Source organism: Xenopus laevis, chromosome 3L (assembly GCF_017654675.1).
Source record: "Xenopus laevis strain J_2021 chromosome 3L, Xenopus_laevis_v10.1, whole genome shotgun sequence".
Classification (NCBI taxonomy): domain Eukaryota; kingdom Metazoa; phylum Chordata; class Amphibia; order Anura; family Pipidae; genus Xenopus; species Xenopus laevis.
In genome coordinates, this window is record NC_054375.1 from 1,640,810 (window position 1) to 1,661,485 (window position 20,676).

At 45.4% G+C, this 20,676-nt stretch overlaps 1 protein-coding gene across 1 annotated transcript in view; it reads left to right on the forward strand.

Annotated features, from left to right (window-relative positions):
• Positions 1 to 20,632, forward strand: part of irag2.L (inositol 1,4,5-triphosphate receptor associated 2 L homeolog) — a 35,173-nt gene extending 14,541 nt beyond the window's left edge. The window contains exons 21-41 of the mRNA XM_041585472.1: positions 368 to 445; positions 4,783 to 4,867; positions 5,432 to 5,544; positions 7,886 to 8,042; positions 9,218 to 9,296; positions 14,044 to 14,084; positions 14,170 to 14,243; positions 14,478 to 14,582; positions 14,737 to 14,786; positions 15,989 to 16,046; positions 16,204 to 16,264; positions 16,344 to 16,374; positions 17,179 to 17,319; positions 17,896 to 18,030; positions 18,117 to 18,261; positions 18,428 to 18,459; positions 19,088 to 19,141; positions 19,277 to 19,332; positions 19,650 to 19,751; positions 19,847 to 19,945; positions 20,262 to 20,632. Of these exons, the coding sequence (XP_041441406.1) occupies positions 368 to 445; positions 4,783 to 4,867; positions 5,432 to 5,544; positions 7,886 to 8,042; positions 9,218 to 9,296; positions 14,044 to 14,084; positions 14,170 to 14,243; positions 14,478 to 14,582; positions 14,737 to 14,786; positions 15,989 to 16,046; positions 16,204 to 16,264; positions 16,344 to 16,374; positions 17,179 to 17,319; positions 17,896 to 18,030; positions 18,117 to 18,261; positions 18,428 to 18,459; positions 19,088 to 19,141; positions 19,277 to 19,332; positions 19,650 to 19,751; positions 19,847 to 19,945; positions 20,262 to 20,493 (1,928 nt within the window). The 3' untranslated portion in view covers positions 20,494 to 20,632. The remainder of the gene's footprint in view (positions 1 to 367; positions 446 to 4,782; positions 4,868 to 5,431; positions 5,545 to 7,885; positions 8,043 to 9,217; positions 9,297 to 14,043; positions 14,085 to 14,169; positions 14,244 to 14,477; positions 14,583 to 14,736; positions 14,787 to 15,988; positions 16,047 to 16,203; positions 16,265 to 16,343; positions 16,375 to 17,178; positions 17,320 to 17,895; positions 18,031 to 18,116; positions 18,262 to 18,427; positions 18,460 to 19,087; positions 19,142 to 19,276; positions 19,333 to 19,649; positions 19,752 to 19,846; positions 19,946 to 20,261) is intronic.
• The last annotated feature ends 44 nt before the right edge of the window (positions 20,633 to 20,676 follow it).

The window sequence follows — 20,676 nt, forward strand, 5'->3', positions numbered from 1 at the left end:
CCTGGTACGGCGTGTGATCAGTCTCTACTTCCTTTGTAACGGGGAGTGTAATTTCCTGTACTCGTGTGACAGTCTCTACTGTTCCTTTGTAACGAGGGGAGTGTATGTCCTTGGTACTCCGTGTGACCTGTCTCACCTCTCTATTGTACGGGGGAAGTTGTATATCCTGGGTACTCCGGTGTGACTCTCTACTCTCTTTGCACGGGGGAGTAGTATTTATCTGGTACTCGCATCGTGACGCGTCTCTAGCTTCCTTTGTACTGGGGGAGTGTATATTCCTTGGTACGTGCAGCGTGTGACTCTCTACTTCCTTTGCACGAGGAAGTGTATTTCCTGTACTCGTGTGACTCTCTACTTCCTTTTGCAGCGGGGGAGTGGTATTTCCTGGTAACTATACTGACGTGTGACCTGTCTCTACTTCCTTTGTACGGGGGAGTGTATTTCGGTACTACGTGTGACAGTCTCATACTTCCTTGTTACGGGGGGAGTGTATTTCCTGGATACTCTGTGACAGTCTCTACTTCTTTTGTAACGTGGGGAGTGTATTCCTGGTACTACCGTGTGACTCTCCTACTTCCTTTGCAACGGGGGATGTGGTATTTCCTGGTACTCGGTGTGACTGTCTCTACTTCCTTTTGCATTGGGGAGTGTATTTTCCTGGTACTCGTGTGACTGCTCTACTTCCTGTGCACGGGGGAAGTGTATTTCTGGCTTCGTGTTATCTCTCTCTTCCTTATGCACACGGGGAGTGTATTTCCGTGGTACTGCGTGTGACTGTCGTCTACTTCCTTTGTACGGGGAGTGTATTTCCTGTACTATTCGTGTGACTCTCTATTCCTTTGCACGGGGGAGTGTAAATTTCCTGGTATCTGCTGCGTGTGACTGCTCTACTTTCCTTTAGCACGGGGGAGTGTATTTCCGGTACTCGTGTGACCGTCTCTGACTTCCTTTGGTACGGGGGAGTCGTTGATGTTTTCCCTGGTACTCCGTGTGAGAGCAGTCTCTACTTCCTTGTAACGGGGGAGTGTAAATTCCTCCTGTACTCCGTGTGACAGTCATCTACTCTTTGTTCACGGTGGGAAGTGTAAAGGTATTTCCTGGTACCGTGTGACTGTCTCTACTTCCTTGTACGGGCGGACGGATGTATCCTGGTACTCCGTGTGACCTCTTCTACTTCTTTGCACGGGGGGCGTAATTTCCTGGTACTCGTTGAACCGTCTCTACTTCCTTTGTTACGGGGGAGTGTATTTCCTGGTCTCCACGGTGTGACTCTCTACTTCTTTGCCGGGGGAGTGTTATTTCCTGGTACTCCGTGTGACTCTCTACTTCCTTTGCACGGGGGGAGTGTATTTCCTGTACTGGCGTGTGACGTACTCTAACTTCTTTGTACGGGGGAGTGTATTTCCTGGTACTCGTGTGACAGTCCTCTACTTGTCCTTGTTACGGGGGAGTGTATTTCCTGTACTATGGCGTGTTGTTGACAGTCTCTAATCTTCCTTTGGTACGTGGGGAGTGGGTATTCCCTGGTACTTACGTGTGACTCGCTCTACTCCTTTGTCAGGGGGAGTGTATTTCCTGTGTGACTGGCGTGTGACTGTCTCTACTTCCTTTGCATTTGGGGAGTGTATTTCCTGGTACTGCGTGTGACTGTCTCTACTTCCTTTGCAACGGGGGAGCGTAGTAGTTTCCATGGTACTTGCGTGTGAAATCCTACTTCCTTTGCAAAGGGGAGTGTATTTTCCTGGTAACCGTGGTGACTGTCTCTACTTCCTTTGTACGGGGGAGTGTATTTCCTGGTACTCGTGTGAACTACTCTACTTCCTTTGGCACGGGGGAGTGTATTTGCCTGTACTGCGTGTGAGCTCTCTACTTCTTTTGCAACGGGGGGAGTGTATTTCCTGGTACTGCGTGTGAACCCGTCGATCTACTTCCTTTGTCGGGGGGTGTAGTTTCCTGGTAACTACTGTGACAGCTTACTTCCCTTTGTAACGGGGGAAGTGTATTTCCTGGTACTCGTGTGACAGTCTCTACTTCTTTGTACGGGGGAGTGTATTTTCCTGGTACTGCGGTGTGACTGTCTCTACTTCCCTTTGTACGGGTGAGTGTATTTCCCTTGGTACTCGTCGTGACTCTCTAACTTCCTTTGCACAGGGGGATGTAATTTCCTGGTATCGTAGTGAGCCGTCTCTACTTCCTTTGTACGGGGGAGTGTATTTCCTGTACCTCGTGTGGACTCTCTATCTTCCTTTGCAACGGGGGAGTGTATTATCCACTGGTACGGCCCCGTGTGACTCTCTACTTCCTTTGCACGGGGGAGTTGTATTTTTCCTGGTACTCGTAGTCGACCGTGCTCTACTGTCCTTATGTACGGGGGATGTACTTTCCTGAGGGTACTCCGGTGACAAGTCTCTACTTCCTTTGTACGGGGAAGTGTATTTCCTGGGACTTACGTGTGACAGTCTCTACTCCTCTTGTACGGGATGTGTATTTCTGGTACTCGTGTGCTCTCGTACTTTCCTTTGCATGGGGGAGTTGTATTTACTGGTAACTTCGTGTGATCTGTCTTCTACTTCCTTTGCATTGGGGAGTGTTATTTTCCTGGTACTCGTGTGACTGTCTCTACTTCCTTTGCACGGGGGAGTGTATTTCCTGGTACTCGTGTGACTCTCTACTTCCTTTGCACAGGGGAGTGTATTTCCTGGTACTCGTGTGACTGTCTCTAACTTCCTTTGTACGGGGAGTGTATTTCCTGGTACTACGTGTGACTCTCTGACTTTCCTTTGCCGGGGAGCTGTATTCCTGTACTACGTGTGACTCAGTCACTAACTTCCTTTGCACGGGGGAGTGTATTTGCTCTGGTACCTGCATACCGCTGTGTGACTGTCTTCTACTTCCTTGCACGGGGAAGGTGTATTTCCTGGTACTGTCGTGTGATGCCTCGTCTCACTTCCTTATGTCTACCGGGGCGAGTGGTGATTTTCTGGTGACTTATCCGTGGACCGAACAGTCTCTACTTCGCTTGTAAGCGGGGAGTGTATATTCCTGGTACTTCCGTGGGTGACTCTCCGTACTTTTCCTTGCCAACGGGGGAGGTGGTTAATTTCCTGGTTCTCGTGGTGACTACGTCTCGTACTTCCTTTGCATTGGGGAGTGTATTTCCCTGGTACTCGTGTGACTGTCTCTGACTTCCTGTTGCACTGGGGAGTGTAATATTCCTGGTACTTCGTGGTGACTGTCTCTACTTCCTTTGGGCACGGGGAGGAGTGTATTTCCATGGTAACTGCGTGTGCACTGTGCCTCTACTTCCTTTTTGCACTGGGGAGTGTATTTCCTGGTGTTACTCGTGTGACTCCTCTACTTCCTTTGCACAGGTGAGTGTTCCTGTACTCGTTGTGACCTCATCTACTTTCCGTTTTGCAACAGAGGAGTGTATTTCCTGGTACTCGTGTGATCTAACTTTCCTTTGCACCGGGGGGAGTGTATGGTTCCCTGTGTCTCGTGTGACTGTGTCTCTGACTTTCTTTGTCATCTGGGGAGTGTTATTTTCCCTGGTACTAGTGGACAGTGTGGATGCTGTTCTCTACTATCCCTTTGCACGGGGGAGTGTATTTCCTGGTACTTGCGTGTGACTGTCTCTACTTCCTTTGCACGGGGGAGTGTATTTCCTGGATAACTCGTGTGACTGTCTCTACTTCCTTTGCAACAGGGGAGTGGTATTTCCTGGTAACTCGTGTGACTCTCCTACTTCCTTTGCACAGGGGAAAGTGTATTTCCTGGTACCTTGCTCGTCGTATCGTTGACTGGTCATCCTACTTCCTTTGCAATGGGGAGTGGCTATATTCCTGGTACTCGTGTGAACCGTCTCTACTTCCTTTGCACGGGGGAGTGTATTTTCCTGGTATGCGTGTGCACTGTTCTACTTCCTTTTTGCACACGGGGGAGTGTATTTTCTGGTAGGCTATGGTAGATCGTGTGACTGTCTCTACTTCCTTTGCACGGGGGAGTGTATGTTCCTGTACTTCGTGTGGACTGTGCTCTACTTCCTTTGCACGGCGGGAGTGTATTTTCCTGGTACTTGTGTGACTCTCATACTTCCTTTGCACTGTGGGGAGTGTATTTCTGGTAACTTATTGTGTACCTGTGTGACTGTCTCTACTTTCCTTTAGCACGGGGAGGTGTATTTCCTTGTACTCCAACCTGACTTGTCTGCTACTTCCTTCTCTTAAAGTGAAATCCTCAGTTACAGCACTGCTGCCAGGAGATGCCTGTGACTGATTTTGATGAGAGTGGAAGGAGCTAAGGAAATACAATGAATAATTAATGGACCGTCTCTGTATATTCTGTTGGCAAATCTTTATTTCCAGTTTAACTGCTTCCCCTGCTCTGCCCACATCTCTTCCTTCCTCAATTCAGTCTCTAGAGGCCCCTCCCACATTGTCAGAGGAAACAGGGTTAAGAGGGCTCCTCGCTCCAGGCAGGGATTTGGCCTGCGTTTCCTGCTCACCATCCTACTATTACCCCTCGCTGCTTTATCTTCTTGCAGAATCATCCAATCAACTCCAGGAGAAAACTGTTTAAGGGCAACTACTGCGCTCTCCTGCTGTCAGGTACTCGAAATATCGTTCCTTTATCTTGGGGTTTAGCGAAGGCCGGGGAAGTGGCTCAGTATGTGGGATACACAGGGCATTGAGGAGCCACAAAACTTGTAACTTTTGGGGATCGAATCCAGGTGGGCTGAATTCAAAGAACTGAAACCTCTTAATCTGCACTTGTCTCCCCCAGAACTGCTCAGAACAGAACCCAGTGGAAGGGGCCGGCACCCCCAATCTAACAATGTGGACGCCCCAAGGGTCAAAGGAGAAAAAGGGTGGGTGCAACTGGGTCTCTCTCCCACTACTCTTTAATTACAGAGTATGGATTCCGATTCCTATGGGAACATAAACAGACTCCTCCACTGTCCTGAACTAAACAGGATCAGACCTGGAGCTGCCCGCAGAACGTTGAGGAATCGGCGAGAGACAATAGTGGGGTACCGAAGCACCCACCCTGGAACCTCTGAGATCTCCCCAAATAAATGTCTCTCTGTAAGCAGGGAATGTTGGGCCGCTGTCCCCCTTATAAACTGCTCCCCTTATAGACTGACTTCCCCTTTACTGCTCCCCCTTAAGATAACTGCTCCCCTTATAAAACTGCTCCCCTTATAACTGCTCCCCTTATAACTGCTCCCACCTTATATACTGCTCCCCCATTGGATATACTGCTCCCACCTTATTAACTGCTCCCCTTATACTACTGCCTTGCATCCCCCCTTAATAACTGCTCCCCCTTTATAACTGCTCCCCCTTATAACTGCTCCCCCTTATAACTGCTCCCCCTTATCTCTGCCCCAATGTCATACAACCAATTAATGATATTTTATTTCATTCTACAGAAATGTATTGGCAAGAGATTCTGTGTCCAAGAGGCAAATCGACTGGTGCGAACCCCTAAAAGTAGTCGTGATATTACTCACCACAACCTTGGTGGTGTATACCCCCGCTGCTAGTATGTGGCCACCTAATCATTGCTCCCCATCTTTTCCGTGCTGTCACCCCGTGCAATAGTTATATATGCAACAATGGTACGTGTATGAGTATATAATATGAGGCAGCAGATGATACCGCTCCATCTTTCCTCTGTCACCACCTGGTATTATCATGATATAATGGTCACATAATCGTAAGTGTATAATATATAGGCACAGCCCACATAGACCCATCTATTCCTCTTGTCACCCGATTACTGCCCATAAGTCATCATAATGCCACATCAATTGTAAGTGTGTAATATAGATCAAGGGAGACAACAGGACAGGACCTCACCGATCTTTCCCCTGGTCACCCCCATAATCATATATGCCACATAATGTAATGTTGTATAATTATTTATGGTTCCAGATAAGTATGGACTCTCATTTTCCCTGTCACCCCCCATCATCATATATGCCATATGTAAGTTGGTATAATGATATAGGGCACAGCCCCCCATCTTCTCCCTGTCGACCTGCCCATATCATATATTGCACATAAATGTTAAGTGTATAATATCATAGGCACCACGCCCCCATCTTTTCGATCGTGTCACCTCCCATACATATAGTGCACATAATGTATGTATATATATTACTAGGCACAGCCGCCCATCCTTTCAATCTGTTCACTACTGATTACCCATATACATGATATGGCACATAATGTATGAGTGTATAGATATATAGGCACAGCCGTCCATCTTTCCTCTTGTCACCTCTCCATCATCGATAGATAGCAAACCATAGATTGTAAGTGTATCTCTTCGCATATATTCGGCATGTTAGGTCAGGCGCCCCTCTGTCCATCTTGTTGTTCCTCTGATTCAGCCGCCATTGAGTGCATATATGGTGCAGTGACATGAACTGTGAAGTGTGAATATTATAGTGGAGAGGCGACAGGACCCCCATGCTTTTCTGCTGTCACCCACGATTATCGATTGTTTATGATCATGAATGTATAAGTCGTATGAGGCGATGAGTTATACGTGCACAGACTCCCATCTTTACTTCTGTACCCTTGGCGCATCATTGTCAATATATGTCACATTAATGGTAACGTTGCGTTAAGTATGTAGTTAGGCAGCAGCACTCCAGCGCCAGTCCTTTCTCTGTACACCGCCCATATCATTATGTTATATGCAGCATAAATTGTAAGTGTATACATATATAGGTCACAGCCCCCCACTCATTTCTCTGTCACCAGCCCATAATCATATATTGTACATAATGTACAGTGTATAATTGTATTAGAGCACAGAATATTAATAGCTTTGTGTCCCCATTCTTTCCTCTGATCAGCCTCCCATATCTTTATATGCACATACTGTAAGTAGTATAAAGTAGTATACGGACACAAGCCCCGCGGGAGTCATCTTTCCTCTGTCACTGGTATATCCATCAGTGATCAGATCATGCACATAATGTAAGTGGTATAATATATAATGGGCCAGCAGATATAGTATCCCCCATCTCTTTCTCTGTACCGCCCAATATCATATATGCATCTAATTAAGTGTAGTAAATATACGTGGCACATAAGCAGCCCCATCTTGTCTTCTCTTGTCACCTCCATGAATCATATATGCCATAATGTAAAGTGTATATATATATGGGCAGCCAGATATACCACCATGCTTTTCCTCTGTCAACCACCCATAAATCCATAATTATGCACATAGATAGTAAGTGGTAAATAATATAGTATAGAGCACAGCCTCCCCATGCTTTCCCCTGTCACCCCCATATCATATATGCACATAATGTAAGTGTATAATATATAGGCACAGACCCCCATCTTTCCTCTGTCACCCCCATATCATATATGCACATAAGTAAGTGTATAATATATAGGCACAGCCCCCCATCTTTCCCCTGTCACCCCCCATATCATTATATGCACATAATGTAAGTGTATAATATATAGGCACAGCCCCCCATCTTTCCCCTGGTCACCCCCCATATCATATATGCCACATAATGTAAGTGTATAATATATAGGCACAGATATAACCCCATCTTTCCTCTGTCACCCCCATATCATATATGCACATAATGTAATGTATAATATATAGCGACAGCCCCCCATCTTTCCTCTGTCACCCCCATATCATATATGCACATAATGTAAGTGTATAATATATAGGCACAGATATACCCCCATCTTTCCTCTGTCACCCCCATATCATATATGCACATAATGTAAGTGTATAATATATAGGCACAGCCCCCCATCTTTCCTCTGTCACCCCCATATCATATATGCACATAATGTAAGTGTATAATATAGAGGAATAAATAATATTGTGTCTCACACAGATGCTCTGACATTAGAGATATTACAATTATATCCAAGACTCGGGGTGAGGAATTTTTCTCGTTTCGGAACCAGAAATCAGGGGAAACCTGAGAGCGACAAACACCGGGAAGTTGACAAAAGTGCAACGTCGGAGGGGGATTCAGTGGATCAAAACAAGTGAGTGGGACATTGTGTGACCTGAAATCTAAAGGAACTGGGGGGGGGGGGTGAGTCAGAAGTAAAGTCTCGGGCCCCCTCTAGATTTCTTGTACATTTCTATAAAAGGAAAAGCGCGAGAGTTTGTGTATTTGTTACAAAGCTGAAATGATTTTGTTTATATTAGTGTCAATTCAGACTATGAGCAAACTTAGGGACTGTTCCTGCTGAATTGTGCTTAGTACAGGGAATACCTATGTACCATAGTTTTATGGGATCTCTCTGTACAGACTATGAGCAAACTTAGGGGCTGTTCCTGCTGAATTGTGTTTAGTACAGGGAATACCTATGTACCATAGTTTTATGGGATCTCTCTGTACAGACTATGAGCAAACTTAGGGGACTGTTCCTGCTGAATTGTGCTTAGTACAGGGAATACCTATGTACCATAGTTTTATGGGATCTCTCTGTACAGACTATGAGCAAACTTAGGGACTGTTCCTGCTGAATTGTGCTTAGTACAGGGAATACCTATGTACCATAGTTTATGGGATCTCTCTGTACAGACTATGAGTAAACTTTAGGGACTGTTCCTGCTGAATTGTGCTTAGTACAGGGAATACCTATGTACCATAGTTTTATGGGATCTCTCTGTACAGACTATGAGCAAACTTAGGGGCTGTTCCTGCTGAATTGTGCTTAGTACAGGGAATACCTATGTACCATAGTTTTATGGGATCTCTCTGTACAGACTATGAGCAAACTTAGGGGCTGTTCCTGCTGAATTGTGTTTAGTACAGGGAATACCTATGTACCATAGTTTTATGGGATCTCTCTGTACAGACTATGAACAAACTTAGGGACTGTTCCTGCTGAATTGTGCTTAGTACAGGGAATACCTATGTACCATAGTTTTATGGGATCTCTCTGTACAGACTATGAACAAACTTAGGGACTGTTCCTGCTGAATTGTGCTTAGTACAGGGAATACCTATGTACCATAGTTTTATGGGATCTCTCTGTACAGACTATGAGCAAACTTAGGGATTGTTCCTGCTGAATTGTGCTTAGTACAGGGAATACAAATGCAGTTGCCAAGCAGGAGCTTTATAGTAACAGATTCATTTTGTGACATTTTCTCACTTCATTTTCCCAAACCTGCTGTTTCTTCAGTAAATTAATTTTCCCTCTGACAGGGGCAAGTTTGTGTGTCGGGAGGTTCAGACGGATGTTGGGGTCACTGCTGATCCTTCCATGGATCTTCTTTTGTCTCAGGTACTGTTGTTTAATGTCCGACCCAATGGGCTTTGTATTCTGTTGGGGTGCAATCCCAAGGGGTTAATAGTTTTTGTGGGAATGTTGTTGCTCCTGAGAGCTGTGTCTGTCCCTTTTTATTCTCTAGTTCTGACTCATGACACAATGTAGTGTTAGTGAATAGGGAACACAAGGCAATACCCGGCTTGTTGTACAGAAAATAAAGGGGATATAAACCTGATTCATTTCCTTCCTGGGAGTTTTCCATCTCTGCCGTGTGTTAGTGACGGGAGCAGCTGCCGTGGGCTCTGGCTTTTAACCTCAACTACATGTTGGCACCAACCCCCACGGCCATCACAATCTTTCCATTTCTTCTCTCTCATCCCCGGGATGTTGTTTCACTTTCCTGTCATTGGTACAAACTGCAGATGTCTCGGCCCCTGTCTCTGTGTAACGTGAGTGTAAATATTATTTATGCCCCTCAGGGAGGCGACACCAGAAACTACAGTTCAGATCCTCCGTGTAGCTACAACCCCTGCCATAAAGCAAAAGAGAAGTGCTGTTCCTTTGCCTGACAGGAAGTAGAGACAGTCACACAAGTACCAGGAAATACACTCCCCCGTGCAAAGGAAGTAGAGACAGTGACATGAGTACCAGGAAATACACTCCCCCATGTAAAGGAAGTAGAGACAGTCACATGAGTACCAGGAAATACACTCCCCCGTGCAAAGGAAGTAGAGACAGTGACATGAGTACCAGGAAATACACTCCCCCATGTAAAGGAAGTAGAGACAGTGACATGAGTACCAGGAAATACACTCCCCCATGTAAAGGAAGTAGAGACAGTCACACAAGTACCAGGAAATACACTCCCCCGTGCAAAGGAAGTAGAGACAGTCACATGAGTACCAGGAAATACACTCCCCCGTGCAAAGGAAGTAGAGACAGTCACACAAGTACCAGGAAATACACTCCCCCGTACAAAGGAAGTAGAGAGAGACAGTCACACGAGTACCAGGAAATACACTCCCCCGTGCAAAGGAAGTAGAGACAGTCACACAAGTACCAGGAAATACTCCCCCGTGCAAAGGAAGTAGAGACAGTCACACAAGTACCAGGAAATACACTCCCCCATACAAAGGAAGTAGAGAGAGACAGTCACACGAGTACCAGGAAATACACTCCCCCGTGCAAAGGAAGTAGAGACAGTCACACAAGTTCCAGGAAATACTCCCCCGTGCAAAGGAAGTAGAGACAGTCACACGAGTACCAGGAAATACACTCACTGATGCATGTCTATGGGAATTGATATGGCAGCTCCCTCCCAGAAGTATAAATACAAAGAGAAGGAATGATTGGTCAGTACATGGGGATGTAATTCAGTATATAAATAGGAGATACATTTCACTAGAAATCTATATCAGGCCGTGGCCTTTATAAAAAAAAAAAGTGTAATTATTAAATACAGGAAATTTGAGTAACTTTCTCTTCCTTTTCTCTGTTTTGGCCAAACTCACTGGCGACAGATCGGACTTTGTTTTTCCTTTACTGACGAATCTGAAAATGTTCCTGTTGGGGTGTCACAATGTTGGGGGGGGGGCAGCTGTATAAAAGCCGGGGGGGGGGTTAGTTACAGGAATTGAGCTGGTGCTTTGCTGTCAGTTTGGAAATGACAGTTTGTTCATTAGTGAATCAAGTGCCCCAGTGATCCTTCTCTTCTACATCTGCCCCCGACCCCCTGTGGCTGCAGTTAGGGGGGAGACTTTGGATATGGTGGGGGTAAGTTCCTGACTTAACCATTACATTTAACTCTTACTGTCTGGCCACGCTTTGCAGTTGGTCTTCATTTCACTTTTGGCCCATTGGTGGCGACTCTTGTGCAAACACTCGGCATTGTGGGAGGTCAGGGGCAGATATTTGTGCAACGTGTGTCCAATAGAAATGTTTGGATTTGATCAATCCGTTCTGACTGCCGCCCACACTTTCTTTACTGAGTCACAAGCTGCAAATATACAAATTCCTGGGCCCGAGTTTAACCCCCTCACTGCCAGAAACCAAAAAGAAAATGGATTCTCAACTCTAGGGGGGCCCAGTACATTTTAAATACTAGGGACCTCCTTGAGATATTTAATTCAAAGGGGAAGTTAACCGTAAAATGGCTCAAGGGATGTTACAAAAATGTAGGTTTGTCCAGGGGTGGCTCCCCCAGCCGACTTCTTTGTTGTATATAATGAAAATGCTTAAGAAATGTATTTCTCCTACAAACAAATCTGAATGAGAACTGACTAGATAAATGGGGATGAATGGGGATAAATGCAGATAATGCAGATAAATATAGATAACTGGGGATAAATGTGGATAACTGGGGATAAATGTGGATAACTGGGGATAAATGTGGATAACTGGGGATAAATGTGGATAACTGGGGATAAATGTGGATAACTGGGGATAAATGTGGATAACTGGGGATAAATGTGGATAACTGGGGATAAATGCGGATAATTATGAATAAATGGGGATAATTGTGAATAAATGGGGATAAATGCGAATAACTGGGGATAAATGCGAATAAATGCGGATAAATGTGGGGGATAAATGCGGATAACTGGGGATAATTATGAACAAATGGGGATAATTATGAATAAATGGGGATAATTGTGAATAAATGGGGATAAATGCGAATAACTGGGGATAAATGCGAATAAATGCGGATAAATATGGGGGATAAATGCGGATAACTGGGGATAATTATGAACAAATGGGGATAATTATGAATAAATGGGGATAATTATGGATAAATGGGGATAAATGCGAATAAAATGGGATAAATGCGAATAACTGGGGATAAATGCGGATAACTGGGGATAATTATGAATAAATGGGGATAAATGTGAATAAATGCGGATAAATGTGGATAAATATACAGTAGATAAATGTAGAAAAATATGAATAAATGGGGATAATTATGGATAAATGGGGATAAATGGGAATAAATGCGAATAAATATACAGTAGATAAATGTAGAAAAATATGAATAAATGGGGATAATTATGGATAAATGGGGATAAATGCGAATAAAATGGGATAAATGCGAATAAATGGGGATAAATGCGGATAACTGGGGATAAATGGAGATAATTATGAACAAATGGGGATAAATGCGAATAAATGGGGATAAATGCGGATAACTGGGGATAAATGGAGATAATTATGAACAAATGGGGATAAATGCGAATAAATGGGGATAAATGCGGATAAATGGGGATAATTATGAATAAATGGGGATAAATGTGAATAAATATACAGTAGATAAATGTAGAAAAATATGAATAAATGGGGATAATTATGGATAAATGGGGATAAATGCGAATAAAATGGGATAAATGCGGATAAATGGGGATAAATGCGGATAACTGGGGATAAATGGAGATAATTATGAACAAATGGGGATAAATGCGAATAAATGGGGATAAATGCGGATAAATGGGGATAATTATGAATAAATGGGGATAAATGTGAATAAATATACAGTAGATAAATGTAGAAAAATATGAATAAATGGGGATAATTATGGATAAATGGGGATGAATGCGAATAAATGCGAATAAATGGGGATAAATGCGAATAAATATACAGTAGATAAATGTAGAAAAATATGAATAAATGGGGATAAATGCGAATAAATGTGGATAAATATACAGAAGATAAATATAGATTCTACTGGGCTTTGTATGGAGAGAAAATTGTCCCAATGCAAATCCCCTTTGGTTCATGTCCCCTCTCTGATACTGATGAACAGACATAGAGGGGGATTTGCATTTGTGGGGGTGCAGGGGGTGGTTGGGTTATTAATTCCCTGTGGGTGGGGGGGAGGCTTAAAATAGACAAATGCGGGTTCCTATTTGCCTTTAGGGAAATTCTGGTGCCCAGACAGATCTGTATGTAAAGCAGCAGGGAGTTGTTACTTTATCCTCAACTGCTGTGTATGGGGGAGGGGGGCTGGGGCATCACTGGGGGGCATTTGGGCTTAGAGTCGGATACATTTGTATTTCCAGTGTATTTTAAGTCTGTGGTGCATTTGGCACATTGAGGGCCCTTCAGGGTTCCACCACTAGAGGGGCAACTAGGGTTCTGGGGTATTAGGGACAATCAGAGGCCGAGTGTAGGTGCTACAGAGAATACAGTGTGATACATTGTGTCAGATCCAGTCGCTGTGTGTGATACATTGTGTCCAATTGTACAAACAGGAGCCTCTATGCTGTGCCAATGGATTTAGGGGCACGGGGTGGGCATCTCGCATGTTTGTCACGGATCTCCCTCATTCTGGGTTCCGTCCACCCCAAGCTCAATATTGTGTTGACAAAGAGTCATTAGGCTTCTTCCCAGTGCCATTAGGAACTCGGGGAAATGGTTCTGGAGCGGGACGGGGATCCGGCAGGTTGGGATTTGATGATCCTGTTGGGGTTTCAGAGGAAGCCGAACATAAAACTCCGAAATCATTTCCAGCTTTCCCTGCACTCGGGGAATGAGATGGATCTTTCCTGGCAACTATTAATGCCCTTTTGTTCCATAAATATGTCCGGCCCAATGTTGTGGCACAGGTACATCTCCTGGCAGTGAGTGTTCCATCCTTCTATTAGCCCCATAGCACACGGGGGCATTCTCTGCTGGTTCCACTTGCCATGAACCTACTACTCCTTTACAGCAGCTCCATTGTCTTTGCATTGATCCCAAACCCCCTATTGAACCTTTCCATTTCTGTGCACAGGGGAGCGGAGCTGAGCATCAGTCGGGGGACCCCGAAAACAGGTCAGATATACAGAACATTTCTCCTGAGTTTTACTTTTCCTTTCCCAATATCCATGAATAATTTTATTTCCACTCTCCATGGCAGCAGCATCACCTTGGATTCCCTGCATGCCCCCAACGGGACCACCTCTGCTGAGAAAAGCCCCCTCATTCCATCAGGTATGGGACGTCCAATCTCAGGCTCTTCTCCCCCCCCCCCCGACTATATGAATATAAAGCAATTTGGGTCAGTACTGAAACTTGTAAGACCACCATGAGAAGGCTCCACTTGTGTTTTAACTTGGCCTTTAAAAGATTTAATAAGAAGGGGAAATTCACTTTTCTGCTGTTTAAAGGCAAAGCTAAACACGAGAGATGCCATTTGTGAAAGCCAAAAAATCATTTTATACCCAGGACCAGAAAACAAGCAGTTTGTAAAGAAGATGGATTTTGTTGGGTCAGAGGAATCCCCAGTAAAACATGAAGCCATGGAATCTGCAGAGGTCTCTTCTACTGAAGGTAATGAGTTTTCTTTATTTCCTGGTTCCACCCACTACTAAGGGCAACTGGTCATTGTTCTTGGCGTTGGCACCCATAGAGTGGTCCTCTGGTGAGTCATTTGGATCTGCTGGATCCTTGTAATACAATTTGTTGGGGTGCTTGTATCTTTTAGTGCCACAGTGTGAGCCTGGGCAAAGCTCTTTGCAAGAAGAACCTGTGTTGGTAAGTAGACCTCACCACCAGCATCTTTATTTTCTCTAAATAGATACAAAGGTCCTCTCCCCTAACTATCATGGACCTTGACAATAGTTTTGGGGGCTTCTACTGAAGTTGGGCTTGGTGTTGCCCCCACTCCAGTTCCAACAAGATCCCAGAAAGGGTATGATTGTGGCTTGATAGGACTTGGGTTTTTCTCTGGCTCTTGTGATACATTCAGAGTCCAGATAGACCCGGACTGACAGTCTGTAGACTCGCAATCCAGACCTGATCCCAAATCAACCAGTTGGAAGATGGGCCACCTCATTGGATGGAAAGAACTATCTCTGAAAGACCCAACTAGAGTTGGTCTCAGATCCTGGACCTTGTTCTACTTGCACACAATCTCTCCAAGGGAATTCAAGGCTTCTTGTCTTCTCTTGACGTCTACTATGTTGGTGGCCCTTACATCACCTACAGAGGACCCTAGTTTTCTTCAAGGAGAAAGTTGCTTTCGGGCTTCTTCCTTCTAGTTGTTCCAAAAGTTACAGGAGACCGTTCTGCCCCCAATCAATAGAAGAGAATGCAAGCTTCATTAATTTGACACCAGGAGATGTCTCTTCTTCAATGTATCCAGGACCATGGGGTTATGAAAGTCCACCTGAAGTATCAAAGAATGTTCTACCAGAACCAGGTTGACTTCTAGGGCTCTGAGAGTTCCCCTCAAGGATCATAAGGACTTCCCTCCCAGTAGAGTTAGCCCTTTGGGATGTAACAGCACCATTGTCTCTTACCTTTTATTAGAAACACTGGATTTGGGTTAGGAAGGGGGAGACCCTCTTGAATCTATATGGTTTTTCAGCCTTGGAGGACCTGAGAAACTCCAGCCTTTAGTGGGCCCTGGAGTTCCTGTGATTCTTTAACCTGCTTGAGTTGCACTTGTGTAGGTGCGGTGTCAATTTTCCTTGGTTAAAACAATGTGCAGTGGGGCAATAACTAACTAAACTCCCTACCTACTCAATACTTGCCTTCTGGGTAGACTCCACAGCTTGCCTGGGCCCTTATCCATGACTTTGGGGCCCACACAACAGCAGGAGTCAAAAATAGATTGGTCTCTTTAATGCACTTTTGAACATTTAATGGGCACTGACCTGTAGGAGTCATAATGCCCAACCTCCCTACAGCAAATCTCTTCCGACATTGATTCTTATTCCTCTTTCTGTCGGCAGGAGGAGAATGTAGAAGTGAAAGCTGGAGGGTTCCCACCTGGACCGGCACATCAGGAAGGTGAATATACTGCTCCACTGGCTGGTTCTGATCCACAGATATAGTACATAGCCTCTGTCTGGGCATCAACACTTTTTATTTATTTCTGTGACCCACAAAGCAGTTATTTGCACCCAATGATAATGTGAAGAATAACCCAATTCTCCTTATTTTATAGCAAATTCTCTCCCTGAGGCTCTTCCATTAGACTCTCCCACTGACCCACTGGAGGAAAAGACGTAGGTTTTCTATTGGTCTGTCTTTATTTAACCTCCTCGCTGCTGCTTTTCTCTTAACTGTATTATTTTCTTCTTATAGTCCCTGTACCAATAACCAAAAGCAGATGGAGGTGAGTTCTGTGTCCCCCTACTGTAAATGATAAGGATATTAGAAGTCACTGAGGGGTTGTTCTGTGACCATATAAAGACACAAGGCTGCAGGCTGAGTTATACAGGGAACTCTGAGTATCACTCATGTATTATACTGGAGAATGTACCCCCTACTGTCAATGATAAGGATATTAGAAGTCACTGAGGGGTTGTTCTGTGACCATATAAAGACACAAGGCTGCAGGCTGAGTTATACAGGGAACTCTGAGTATCACTCATGTATTATAAGGGATAATGTACCCCCTACTGTAAATGATAAGGATATTAGAAGTCACTGAGGGGTTGTTCTGTGACCATATAAAGACACAAGGCTGCAGGCTGAGTTATACAGGGAACTCTGAGTATCACTCATGTATTATAAGGGATAATGTACCCCCTACTGTAAATGATAAGGATATTAGAAGTCACTGAGGGGTTGTTCTGTGACCATATAAAGACACAAGGCTGCAGGCTGAGTTATACAGGGAACTCTGAGTATCACTCATGTATTATAAGGGATAATGTACCCCTACTGTAAATGATAAGGATATTAGAAGTCACTGAGGGGTTGTTCTGTGACCATATAAAGGCACAAGGCTGCAGGCTGAGTTATACAGGGAACTCTGAGTATCACTCATGTATTATAAGGGATAATGATAAGGAAAATAGAAGTGACTTATGTTTTTGCTTTAGAATCTGTTCTGCCAGAAAAAAAAATCTTTCTATTTATTAATGTAAAAAACGTGACTGTGGTTTTCATTTTCCCTTTTGATTGCGGTGCCAAGACTGAATTTCTGCGCGTGTCTCTTGGATTTAAATGCGACCTGTTTACACTAGACAAGCGGCTGCGGCTGGAGGAAAGGTCTCGGGATTTAGCGGAGGAGAATCTGAAAAAGGAGATTGCAAGTTGCACCAAACTGCTGGAGGTACAGTGGGACGTGGGTGGTCAACTTGGTTGGGGATTAAAGGAGAAGGAAAGGCTAAAATTAAGTAATCTTTATCAGAAAGGTCTATATAAATACAGCAGTAACCCCTCAAAGTAATGTTGCTCTGAGTCCTCTGTCAAACATCACATTTCTTTCGTGTACTCATGGGCTTCTGTATCAGACTTCCTGTTTTCAGCTTAAACCTCCAGGGCTAGGGCTTGAGCATGCTCAGTTTGTTCCTCTCTCCCTCCCTGCTGTAATCTGAGCCCAGAGCTATGAGTGAGCAGGGAGAGACTCGGGCAGGAAGTGATGTCACACCAAGCTAATATGGCAGCTGCTATCCTAAACAAACAGAGAGCTTCTAGAGCTGTTTACTCAGGTATGGTAAAGCATTCTACAGAATAAATATAGTGTTATAGCCTGTACTATTGTGGCTAATCTATTGGCAATAAACTGCCTCCGTATCCTTCCTTCTCATTTAAAGGGGATTTTGTAGGCTAGTGGGTGGATTTAGAGCTTTTGGGGTATCCATAAGAATGTTGCATGGCACTGATGTTGGTACCTGGTGTGTGGCAGGTGTTGGTGCCCCTGTGTGAGGAGGACAACGAGTCTCATGAGATAGTGAAGAAGTTGGAGAAGACCCTGCAGTTCCTCGGTGTTCACACGGCCAGAGTGGCAAGTCGGTCGGAGATGCTGGGGGCCATTCACCAGGTATATCTCGTGTATAAGACTATAGCCTTAAGTGTTCCCTATGTGCAAGGGCCCTTGGGGACCCATCAGTCTGTCTGTGTCTGTAGGAGAGCCGGGTCAGTAAGGCCGTGGATGTGATGATCCAACACGTGGAAAACCTGAAGCGAATGTATGCCAAGGAGCACGCCGAGCTGGAGGATCTCCGAGAACTTCTCCATCAGAGCGACCGGTCCAGCTTCTCCGCCGAGCGAGGTGGGTGCTCGGATAATCTGCTCATTAGAGCAATGATGGCCGCCACCACTAAAGCCTATTAGCCAAGAAAAACTCCATTAACATTCAGGGGTTTACCTTGATGGACTTTGATGGTCTTTTTTCAACTCAACTGTAACGAACGTATTTGTGTTTTTCTTGTTTTCAGATGAAAAGTTGTCGTCGTCTTTACCCGCAAAGGTAACTCTGGTCATTCCCAATATACCTGAATTCATTCCGCCTCGCCCCCAATCTCCATTGGGCTGTGCCTCGCCCCCCAATCTCCATTGGGCTGTGCCTCGCCCCCCAATCTCCATTGGGCTGTGCCTCGCCCCCCAATCTCCATTGGGCTGCGCCTCGCCCCCCAATCTCCATTGGGCTGCGCCTCGCCCCCCCCAATCTCCATTGGGCTGCGCCTCGCCCCCCAATCTCCATTGGGCTGCGCCTCGCCCCCAATCTCCATTGGGCTGCGCCTCGCCCCCCAATCTCCATTGGGCTGCGCCTCGCCCCCCAATCTCCATTGGGCTGCGCCTCGCCCCCCAATCTCCATTGGGCTGCGCCTCGCCCCCCAATCTCCATTGGGCTGCGCCTCGCCCCCCAATCTCCATTGGGCTGCGCCTCGCCCCCCAATCTCCATTGGGCTGCGCCTCGCCCCCCAATCTCCATTGGGCTGCGCCTCGCCCCCCAATCTCCATTGGGCTGCGCCTCGCCCCCCAATCTCCATTGGGCTGCGCCTCGCCCCCCAATCTCCATTGGGCTGCGCCTCGCCCCCCAATCTCCCCAGCAGTTGTGCACTGACTAAAAGCTGCATTTTGTCTTCCCTTTTCAGCCGTCGTCTCTCAGGAGAGTCAGTATGCCGGCTTATACCCGCAGCATGGTGATGGTAAGCTCTGGTGGTACACTTGGCATGTGTGTATATGGAGGGGGGCAGTTGAGGTGCCCAACTTGTGTGTGGCTTTGTGATATCTACACATTGGGTAAGTAATAGCCAATAATGACTCCCCCATTCTCCCTTCAGGAACCATTTGGAGGGGATAAAATAGATGGAAAATTCCACAAAAGATCGAACAGCTGGTGAGTTGGGGTTGAAGTTATGAATCGGGACGACGCTAACTAAATAGCATTCTTGCGGTTTCTATTGGGGGTCAGCTTTTGGCTTTCCCATAAATGAATCCTTAACCTACTGGGGGTTTGAGTATTTAAATCAAATGTGGAACATTCCCAAGGCGGGTCGTCGGCACCAACTAAGGGTTCTGACAAAAATATCCCTTTGGGAAAAGAATATCGGAGCAGTGCAGGTTCCTCTTAGTAACCAGTTCTCGGAGTATCTACAGCTGCAAGTCTGGAATCTATTCACGTTCTAAGTGCCGCATATTCTTTGTTTCACGCAGGAAACTGATGGGGTTGAAGCCAAACGAGAATCGGCCGAATATGCAGCATTTTGCCACCGCTTACGTGCGCCCTGATCTGACTGACGAGGAGTTAATCCAAGAGTAACGGCCCCTGATTCTCTCTCAATATATTCCTTTTATGCAATTCTCCCCTAATATCTCCCTAACTTCTTTCCTTGTGCCGTTTGCCCCTCCAGGGATGAAGTAAACGCGGAATTCCCCGAGGAAGTGCAAGACGACATGACAAGGAAGTTGAGTTTCCTGGAAATAACGTCCCCCGCGCACACGTGCAGTCTGTAAGTGCAAAGAGTTCTTGCAGAATAACGGAGGATGCTGGGAGTTGTAGTACTATAGGATGCCTTTCCTTGGCCTATATACTGAATCAAGAGTAAAAGAAAAACAATATATTCCCTTTCAAATATTCGAGTCCCTTCATTATACAATTCTCCAATCAGAATCCTGCATGTGAGCTTTGCTCCAATCATAAAGCTACTTTTAGTGACTCTGTCTGTGTTACTAATTGCTAAGGAGTCCGCACGGAGCCTCCTATAGAAAGGAATTAGGATTTTTTTTATTTTGGATTAATTTGTTGTCATTGCTGTTGGGGTGCAGGTACCGCAGGGTTCGTTCCTGGCCGTCTGATCTGAAGAATTCCGTTTTATCCCTAAACAAGACTCTGGTGGTTGTTTTCCTGCTGGCGGCGCTGCTGAGCTTCCTCGTAGGACTTTCCTACCAGAGACCAGCAGAGGGCGCTCCGGAGGGGACGGGAGACTCGTGGACCTCACTCCAGCAGTTTTTGTGGCCTTATACAGGACTCCACCATAACGGGCAGCCCCCCGTGTGATCCAATTTGCATCGTCGCAGCTACAGGAATCTCTTCCGAGCTAATTTAATAATGATATATTTTATAGAAAGTTTTACAGAAGATAAAGAGAATTATATTTTGTATATTGCCTAAAACGCCACTATCTGCCCCCCCCCCCCCAAAAAAAAAAAAACGATGAGGCTGATCCATTCACCGGTTCTG